We start from the raw sequence: 10000 nt of genomic DNA, 5'->3' as shown, positions 1-10000 counted from the left end.
CCTCCTCACACTGTGTTATTGGTGTTGTTGTAGATCCTGTGGACGTTCTCCATCTACCTGGAGTCAGTGGCCATCTTACCACAGCTCTTCATGATCACCAAGACGGGTGAGGCCGAGTCCATCACCACACACTACCTGTTCTTTTTAGGACTGTACCGCGCCCTCTACCTGGCTAACTGGGTGTGGCGCTACCACACGGAGGCCTTCTTCGACCAGATCGCCGTCGTCTCTGGAGTTGTGCAGACCATCTTCTACTGCGACTTCTTCTACCTCTACTTTACCCGAGGTGAGTGTTCATCTCCACACAACACCTCTACTGAGATCACACAACAACCTTCTGCTCCACACAACACCTCAGTCATCATCTTCTGCTCCACACAACACCTCAGTCATCATCTTCTGCTCCACACCATCACCAACACCTCAGTCATCATCTTCTGCTCCACACCTTCACCAACACCTCAGTCATCATCTTCTGCTCCACACAACACCTCAGTCATCATCTTCTGCTCCACACCTTCACCAACACCTCAGTCATCATCTTCTGCTCCACACCTTCACCAACACCTCAGTCATCATCTTCTGCTCCACACCATCACCAACACCTCAGTCATCATCTTCTGCTCCACACCATCACCAACACCTCAGTCATCATCTTCTGCTCCACACCATCACCAACACCTCAGTCATCATCTTCTGCTCCACACAACACCTCAGTCATCATCTTCTGCTCCACACCATCACCAACACCTCAGTCATCATCTTCTGCTCCACACCATCACCAACACCTCAGTCATCATCTTCTGCTCCACACCATCACCAACACCTCAGTCATCATCTTCTGCTCCACACAACACCTCAGTCATCATCTTCTGCTCCACACCTTCACCAACACCTCAGTCATCATCTTCTGCTCCACACCTTCACCAACACCTCAGTCATCATCTTCTGCTCCACACCATCACCAACACCTCAGTCATCATCTTCTGCTCCACACCATCACCAACACCTCAGTCATCATCTTCTGCTCCACACCATCACCAACACCTCAGTCATCATCTTCTGCTCCACACAACACCTCAGTCATCATCTTCTGCTCCACACAACACCTCAGTCATCATCTTCTGCTCCACACCATCACCAACACCTCAGTCATCATCTTCTGCTCCACACCATCACCAACACCTCAGTCATCATCTTCTGCTCCACACCATCACCAACACCTCAGTCATCATCTTCTGCTCCACACCATCACCAACACCTCAGTCATCATCTTCTGCTCCACACAACACCTCAGTCATCATCTTCTGCTCCACACAACACCTCAGTCATCATCTTCTGCTCCACACCATCACCAACACCTCAGTCATCATCTTCTGCTCCACACCTTCACCAACACCTCAGTCATCATCTTCTGCTCCACACCATCACCAACACCTCAGTCATCATCTTCTGCTCCACACAACACCTCAGTCATCATCTTCTGCTCCACACCTTCACCAACACCTCAGTCATCATCTTCTGCTCCACACCTTCACCAACACCTCAGTCATCATCTTCTGCTCCACACCTTCACCAACACCTCAGTCATCATCTTCTGCTCCACACCTTCACCAACACCTCAGTCATCATCTTCTGCTCCACACAACACCTCAGTCATCATCTTCTGCTCCACACCTTCACCAACACCTGTCATCATCTTCTGCTCCACACCTTCACCAACACCTCAGTCATCATCTTCTGCTCCACACCTTCACCAACACCTCAGTCATCATCTTCTGCTCCACACAACACCTCAGTCATCATCTTCTGTCTGCTTCCTGTGTTAATGAGAATAATCACTTTAATTAACAACCATTCTGATACAGATTACTGATATTATATAACATGTTAATACCACATCTCTCTCTCTCTCTCTCTCTCCCTCTCTCTCCCCCTCTCTCCCTCCCTCTCTCTCCCTCTCTCCCTCCCTCTCTCTCTCTCTCTCTCTCTCTCCCTCCCTCTCTCCCTCTCTCTCTCCCTCCCTCTCTCTCCCTCCCTCTCTCTACCTCTCTCTCTCCCTCTCTCTCTCCCTCCCTCTCCCTCCCTCTCTCTCTCTCTCTCTCTCTCTCTCTCCCTCTCTCTCTCTCCCTCCCTCTCTCTCCCTACCTGTCTCTCCCTCTTTCTCCCTCCCTCCCGCTCTCCCTCTTTCTCCCTCCCTCCCGCTCTCCCTCTTTCTCCCTCCCTCCCGCTCTCCCTCTTTCTCCCTCCCTGTCTCTCTCCCTAATTCTCTCTCCCCCTTTCTCCCTCTCTTTCTCCCTCCCTCTCTCCCCCTCTCTCCCTCCCTCTCTCTCCCTCTCTCTCCCTCCCTGTCTCTCTCTCTCTCTCCCTCCCTCCCTCCCTCTCTCTCTCTCTCTCTCTCTCTCCCTCCCCCATCCCTCTCCCCCCCATCCCTCTCCCCCCCACTCTTGCTGTCACTCTCTCTCTCCCCCATGCCCTCCCTCTCCCCCTCTTTCTTCGCCCCCCCCCCCTCCAGTGATAAGAGGAAGTGGGAAGATGTCTCTGCCAATGCCAGTGTGAGGATGTCTCTTGGCTCCGCCCCCTGATGTGTGTCACACCCCACTTGAAGTCATTCAGCATTTAAAAGGAAGATTTTTAGAGAAACTCTAACACCCCCCCCCCCACAGCCTGAGGAAAACACACAGAAATGTGCCTTAATGTACAGATTTAACTCTTCTTTTATAAATATATAAACGCCTTATTGTTATTCCTCAAGAAAAGAGCACACATGCTTATGTCTTCCTCTACCCTGTCTGTCTGTCTGTGTGTGTGTGTGTGTGTGTGTGTGTGTGTGTGCGCGTGTGTTGTCCTGTAGAAGGGATAAACATGTATTTTATTGTTTATTTGAGTGCATGAGCTGTGTTTATTCTGTCTGTGATCAGACACTGTCTAATCTGTAACCTCTCACTAATGTAGCATGTCTGCTAGCTGTAGTAGCTTCTGGGTCATGCTGGACCCTCTATGCTGGTCCTCTATGCCGGTCCCTCCATGCTGGTCCCTCCCCTCCATGCTGGTCCTCCATGCTGGTCCTCCATGCTGGTCCCTCCCCTCCATGCTGGTCCCTCCATGCTGGTCCCTCCCCTCCATGCTGGTCCTCCATGCTGGTCCCTCCATGCTGGTCCCTCCCCTCCATGCTGGTCCTCCATGCTGGTCCCTCCCCTCCATGCTGGTCCCTCCCCTCCATGCTGGTCCCTCCATGCTGGTCCTCTATGGTGGTCCATCCATGCTGGTCCTCCATGGCCATGCTGGTGCGCCATGGTGGTCCTTTCATGCTGGTCCTCCATAATCATGCTGGTCCTCCATGCTGGTCAGCATCTGGACCAATCCCCATGTTGTTTCAGAACTGGACCTTACTCAGCATTATTGACCAGATTTATAATGAGAAGTCAGTGGATGATAACTGACTGAATAGATGGCAGGTTGTGCACTCTGTGTGTGTGTGTGTGTGTGTTTCACATTGTGTTAAAACAGGAGTAGTATCCGTTCCAAAGAGTATAAAGTGATGTTTTTTTTAATTCATAATGAGAATTGATTTTAGTTAAGTGTGTGTGTGTGTGTGTGTTGGCAATAAAGGATAGTATGTTTGTGCGTGGTTTTATTTGTAGTGTGTGTTTGTGTGGATGGGGGGGGGGTTGTGGAGGTTAGTAGCTACTAAATGGATGGAGTTCATCATCACTGCAAACTCCAGCAGTAACTTTTACCCAGAATGCACTGCTGCACTGTGTGCGGGTTTGTTTATTTGTGTTTATTTGTGTTTATTTGTGTTTATTTGGCACGATGTAATAACATTATGAAGATAATTCCATCTCACTCCTCAGACCACTCCTTTCCTAGAGGAGAAATTTACCTATAATACAATTGTCACACAATACAAACACATGGAGATGAAGCAGTAAAGAGTTACACACTTCTACACATCCTCTACAATATCCACAGAGCGTACACACACACGCACGCACACACACGCACACACGCACGCACACACACACGCACGCACACACACACACACACACACACTGTTATGTTTCTTATCAGATGTGTGTATTATTATTTGATGTTGGTGCTTTACATCATCTCCTGTGTTCAACACATCTTCATCAGTGTCACTGTGTGTGACCTGACTAACACACACACACACACACAGAGTCCAGACGGAGGTGTTTGGTCATTACACAGCTACAGTGTGGACTGATGCTGGACCGATGCTGGACTCACTGCAGCAGTGTTTTACGATGTTTGTACAGCACTTTGCTCCCCTCCCTCATGGCCCCGCCCACCATTTTAGCAGCCGATGTCACCGAAAGGGGCGTGGACGCTAAAGCCGCCGCCCTCTGCACCACTTTGCTCTTTTTCCCTTTCCCTTTCCCTTTGTCAAGAACTCCAGAGCTCTCCAGCGCCCCCTTCCCCATGGCAGTCACTAACTCGCACCAGAACTCTCGCTCTGCCCTCTTCCTCCTCTCTTTATCCTCCTCTCCTCTCTCTCTTTTCGGCTCCTTTTCTTCCAGGATCCTGCGCTCACACATGTACCACTTCCCCTCGTTCCTCTCCACCATTGCCTGGATTTTCTCCAGCAGCTCGCTGACCTGTGCTCGGTCTTCGTTCCTCGTGTTGTCGAGCGTGTGAATCCTGCCCTCACATAACTGCAAGAATTCCCAGAGTTCCTTGCTCTCCTGCAGAAAGCTCTGTGCTGGTTTGTTGTGCAGCTGGTCAGCGTGCGTGAGGACGAGGATGGTGTGTTTGATGGCCGCCGAACCCAACACGGTGCCGATCCACTCCAGAGTCATGTGCTCCTCCGCCGTTACCTTTCCTGGTTTGAGGACCAACAGAAGTGCATGAGGTCCGGGAACAGAGAGCTCCACCATGCCATGTGCCACCTCACCACACACCTCCTCTGAAGACATACAAGTGTGGAAAAATCCTGGGGTGTCAATCACCTGCAGGCTCCGCCCCTCCACCTCACCACAGCCTCGTACACACTGCTGAGTGATGGACACTGGAGAGATGTCGCTCTGGAACACGGATGTTCCCAGTATGGTGTTCCCTGTGGAGCTTTTACCGGAACCGGTCCGGCCCAACAGGATGATCCGCAGAGTCACAGCACTGTCTGAACACACACACACACACACACACACACAGCATGAGGAGGAGTACACCTCACTCCATATCATGTTAACAGTGTATATTATGGTTATGTTGTTCTACAGTGCTAATGTCTCAGAAACACAGTTTAGACCAAGGTCCAGAGTGTCCAGATCAACACGGTCTCTGGACCAACACAGGTGAGGATAACTTGTAATATCAGTGTAATTGACCGCTCACAAACTCGACTTTATGACCTCACCTCACCGGTCTACAGGTTTTAAATGACACTATTAAACTTTAGTGAAGATAGCTAGCAGCATTGTATAAACATTAAACAGCTAGTTAGCGTGGCTAGCCTTACCTCTACTGCAGCAGCTAACAGCATGTGCAGTGTGTCCAGCAGTTGCTGTCCTGTTCTGTCTGGGACAGATCTTCATGCCATAGCAAACACACTACAGATCTACAGACTCGGTGTGTAGTGGACTGGTATTGGATTTAGTGTAGAAACATTATGCAGCTAGCCAAATTCACTCACCGAGTCATCTTTTGTGATGACGTCATATCTGGTCTGCAACGCAAGGTCACTCCATCCTAGCTTAACAGGCACGTGCAATCAAAGGGGAAACGTACTAGAAGTAATTTATGTGTTTGTGTTGATGCTGAACCTTAAACACAGCTACTGCTGAAGATGCGCTGGGATATAAAAACAGCACGTGCCACTATTGACGTTAATTCTTGGTTAAATATAATTATTACAATGAGGGCAGAGTTTTATTTTAAACAGCTCAGGGTGAAGATGAGGAGCAGGTCGGATTGTGCGTGCAGGTATTTGGGCGCTGTGCGCGTGCAGGATGCATACAGGTATTTATAGACCTGATTACAGACGTCTTTATTTTTCTTACAGTAGACCCCTCACGTGCGCTGCGGTATGATACCACTTCCGCCTGCTCTCTCTCTCTCTCTCTCTCTCTCTCTCTCACTCACTCACCTTCGGACGCCGCGGTACACTCCGATGATGCCATGATGTCATCCGCACTCGCGCGCACCAGTGTACGGGTGCACTGTCTCGGTGAGCTCGCGCATCCGCTGCAAGTTCTGACCCGGTGACGTCATCGTCGCAGTGATGAAGCTCTGTGATTGGAGAACCTCAGACGGGTCTTATGAAATGACGTCATATCAGTAATAACATTCGGCTTGGTCTAGCTTTTCTGGATTATACACAGTTAATTGATGATGACTCCATTATTATTATTATCCATTATTCCAGATCTCAAGTATCATAGGCTCTATCTGTTCAATTCACTTTATTTATATAGCGCCTTTTACAATGGAAAACTTACAGCTGGTCTCAAAGCAGCTTTACAAAAGAAGATAAACAGAGAAAGGAGAAGAAAAAATAAATAACTAGAAATAAAAATAAATTATTAAATTAAATTAAATTATTAAACCATTTTATCCCTATTTTATTTTATCCCTAATGTGAAGCCTGAGGTGAGGATGATGAGGAAAAACTCCCTGAGATGATCTGAGGAAGAAACCTTGAGAGGAACCAGGCTCAGAAGAGAACCTCATCCTCATCTGGGGGACACTGGACAGGAAATAATGTAACTGTAACTGATTAATGTCCTTTCTACAACAACAACGTGGAAGCCCATGAGGAACTATGAGGTCAGTGTAGTTTCTGAGGTCATTATAGACACGAACTCCTTGCTGTCACAAGCTGATAGATGTAATGGCAGATCTGTGATGGTGTGAAAGTCCACAAGTGTCCCTCTGTCCATGGCTGTCTCCTTATCTGTAATTAAACAATTCTCTATAGCCTCTGGTTTATCTTTTAATATTTGTAAATGTGGAAGTATGCCCCTCCACTCCTGTAATGACACCACAAGTGCTAAGATACCTGTTACAATACTGTTATATAATTGGGCATGTCAGTTTGGAAAGATGTGTCTGAGAGACCAGAGCTAACCTTCTCCCACAGACTGAAGAAAGCATCTAGTATCTGTCACCATTCCCTACAAAGACACTGATCTATTTTCGGAAGAGTACTCCCTTCTACAGTTTTGTTTAACCCAGTGCTATCTTTACATGTTCACATTAACAGTTGTAAGGAGGTGAATAAAATTCTCTTTAACTTTATCTGGAAAAAACAGATCGCAAAAAATAAAACGGTCAGTTTGTGTAAATAAGAAAAGAGAAGTATTAAACCTTCATGATGTCGATTATGAGTTTAAGATTAATTGGTTAAAAAATGTTTTATAAACCTTCCATCTTTATGGTTTTTCATGCCATCTCACATTTTCAGTAAAACTGGTGGGTTATAATGTTGGTTATCTTGTGATTTTTCTCCATGCAGGTTGACTCTTAAGCTGTCACAATTCCTCCAGCAAACTCTGTTAACCTGGAAAATCCTCCATGTGCATAATTCCTCTCAAAATGGTGTCTAAGAGGTATGGATCATGTGTCTTTGCTCTCTGATGGTTCAGGTTCTGTATTTACACATGAACAATTCATGAACAAATTCCAATTTCCTGTTCTGTTTAGAGAATATAAATCAGGGGTTAATTCTATCCGAAGTGGTTTATTACAACTCTGTAAATCTGGCCTTAGTTGGTGTGAAATAGTAACTACACACGACGGAGGTGTTCTCATCACTGATAGGAAATGTACAAAAAGTTCTTTTTATTGGGCTTCAGTAATTGATAACATAAATTGGAAAAAACAACATGGCTCATTTCATACAAATATCCTATTAAAGAAATTCACTTTAAATTATTACACTGTATTTATCCTTTTAATTCCATCCATCCATCCATCCATTTTCTATACCTGCTTTATTCCTAATCAGGGTCACGGGGATCTGCTGGAGCCAGTCCCAGCACACACTAGGCGAGAGGCAGGGGTTCACCCTGGACAGGTCCTGTTAATTCCATAACTGCAGAATATGTGGACGTTGTGGATCCATGTCCATTCTGCAACCCACAGAGAGAATGTCTTCCTCATCTTTTTGTTACTTGTGGAGTGATACAAGCTTTTTTTTTGTGGCGGCTTGGAAATGATATTTTTAATTTTATTCATGAATCTTACAATTTCACATTACAGGACATCTTTATCTTTTTCCCTCACAGTAACAAATCATTTCATTATATTGTTTAACTTTTTTAATGGCTTTAATGTTCTCCATTCATAAATGTACATTTTCTAAATCATCTCCTTAACTATCACCTTTCCTCTAAGAAATACAAAACCTTCTGAACTCTTTAAATCTAATAGACAATCATCAATCTTCTCTGCTCTTTTCTCCACACTCTTCTTCTTCTTCTTCTTCATCTCTCTCCACCTATCCCTATCTTCTGCATCCTCAACACTTACACCCACTAGCTTCATCTCCTCATTTATTCCATCCATATTCCTCCTCTTTGACCTTCCTCTTTTCCTCCTGCCTGGCAGCTCCATGTCCAACATTCTCCTACCAATATCCTCACTCTCCCTCCTCTGGACATGTCCAAACCATCTTAACCTGGCCTCTCTAACTTTGTCCCCCAAACGTCCAACATGAGCTGTCCCTCTGATGTACTCGTTCCTAATCCTGTCCAACCGTGTCCCTCCCAAAGAGAACCTCAACATCTTCAGCTCTGCTACCTCCAGCTCTGACTCCACACTCCGAGTTAATAAATGAAACACTGATTTTTTTTTTATTGTTATTTAGTTAGTTTATTTTTTTCCATTCTTTTCCCCCCCTCTTGCTTGGTTAGTTATTTGTCTGTTTATTTGTTAGTTTACTCTGTCTACTGTTATTATTTATTCTTTTGCATATTTCTGTTAAGTTTGTTTATATTGTATTATTGTATATCTTCTATTTATCTGTGTAGAGTTAGTTGTATAATTCCATTTTTTTACACATGAATCTGGTATACTTTATTACTGTAATTGTTTTTGTGATTAAAATAAAAATATAAAATAAAAATAAAAAAGTAGAGTTTAAAAGCAATTACAGTATTGATTTACTAATAATGATGTATTATTGTAAAAGGAACAAACTGGAAGATATTTATTAAGTATTACAACGGATAATAATCAATGAAAAAAATAAAGTTTAATATAAATATAAATGTGTTTGTATTTAATGTGTATTTAAAAATTATATAGAATAATATCAGCGATTACAATGACAATAATTTATATTATTTATTAGAAAAGCTCTGAACTGATATTCATTTTGAATTATGAAATGAAATGAATTATTTTAAATGAATTTCTAATATTATTTTATGATGAAGAAATTAAGAAATAAGAAGTAATAACGCAAATATGAAGGTAAAATTAATATAAATATTAATGTGAATTTCCGGATAAAATGTAAATTTTATATTTTTTAAAAACATCTAAAAAATATTTAATAAATTTTTTTTTTTAAAGTTAATAGAAATATTATATTTATAAATTATATAAATTAGATATTTTAATGTAATATGTGCTATAATTACTGTAATGTGTTTATAGTATTCTTTCGTGAGGTTTTTATTTATTTATTTATTTATTATACTGTGGGTGAATATTGTTAATTTAAACTAGGTCCACGTTTTCGCGCCATTTTTGCGTCATCGCGTAGATGAATCTTGCGCTTCTGTGGGCGGAGTCAGACTCACACAGGAGCGGGGATTACTACAGCGGAGTGTGAAATGAAAAGCTGTTTAAAAACTTTAACTTCGCCTTATTACGGAACCTGTATCTCTAAATAATCAGCACTCTAAATCCTGATATCTATAAGTGATAAGTTATTACATTTCTCACGCACTTTTATTCGCCCTTTGGCTAGTTTTATTGTCCTCTCGGCTTTAGCTCGTTAGCTAGCTCTGAGGTGAGGAGAGGGGCTAGC

The 10000-nt window shown here is 44.0% G+C and overlaps 3 protein-coding genes across 4 annotated transcripts in view; 2 read left to right on the top strand and 1 right to left on the bottom strand.

Moving 5' to 3' along the window:
• The window catches only part of kdelr3 (KDEL endoplasmic reticulum protein retention receptor 3), a 12145-nt gene extending 8514 nt beyond the window's left edge, over positions 1-3631 (top strand). The window contains exons 4-5 of the mRNA XM_058404745.1: positions 34-286; positions 2516-3631. Of these exons, the coding sequence (XP_058260728.1) occupies positions 34-286; positions 2516-2559 (297 nt within the window). The 3' untranslated portion in view covers positions 2560-3631. The remainder of the gene's footprint in view (positions 1-33; positions 287-2515) is intronic.
• A 70-nt stretch (positions 3632-3701) lies between these two features.
• On the bottom strand, positions 3702-6246 carry LOC131362599 (GTPase IMAP family member 7-like). Of its 2 annotated transcripts, none has more exons than XM_058404732.1 (2): positions 5483-5641; positions 3702-5143 (listed from the first exon to the last, which is right to left on the bottom strand). In XM_058404732.1, the coding sequence occupies exons 1-2, from the start codon at positions 5556-5558 to the stop codon at positions 4251-4253; spliced, it is 969 nt and encodes a 322-aa protein (XP_058260715.1). In that variant the 5' UTR covers positions 5559-5641; the 3' UTR covers positions 3702-4250. The 2 variants fall into 2 exon arrangements, with proteins under 2 accessions (XP_058260715.1, XP_058260716.1); XM_058404733.1 differs by lacking the exon at positions 5483-5641 and adding an exon at positions 6110-6246 and having other exon boundaries at positions 3711-5143.
• A 3186-nt stretch (positions 6247-9432) lies between these two features.
• The window catches only part of LOC131362628 (meiosis inhibitor protein 1), a 31977-nt gene continuing 31409 nt past the window's right edge, over positions 9433-10000 (top strand). The window contains exon 1 of the mRNA XM_058404781.1: positions 9433-9438. Coding sequence (XP_058260764.1) covers positions 9433-9438 — 6 coding nt within the window. The remainder of the gene's footprint in view (positions 9439-10000) is intronic.

This window comes from Hemibagrus wyckioides, linkage group LG12 (genome assembly GCF_019097595.1).
Source record: "Hemibagrus wyckioides isolate EC202008001 linkage group LG12, SWU_Hwy_1.0, whole genome shotgun sequence".
Lineage (NCBI taxonomy): Eukaryota > Metazoa > Chordata > Actinopteri > Siluriformes > Bagridae > Hemibagrus > Hemibagrus wyckioides.
Note: the sequence above shows the minus strand (reverse complement) of the source record. Positions and strands in the feature narration are given on the sequence as shown.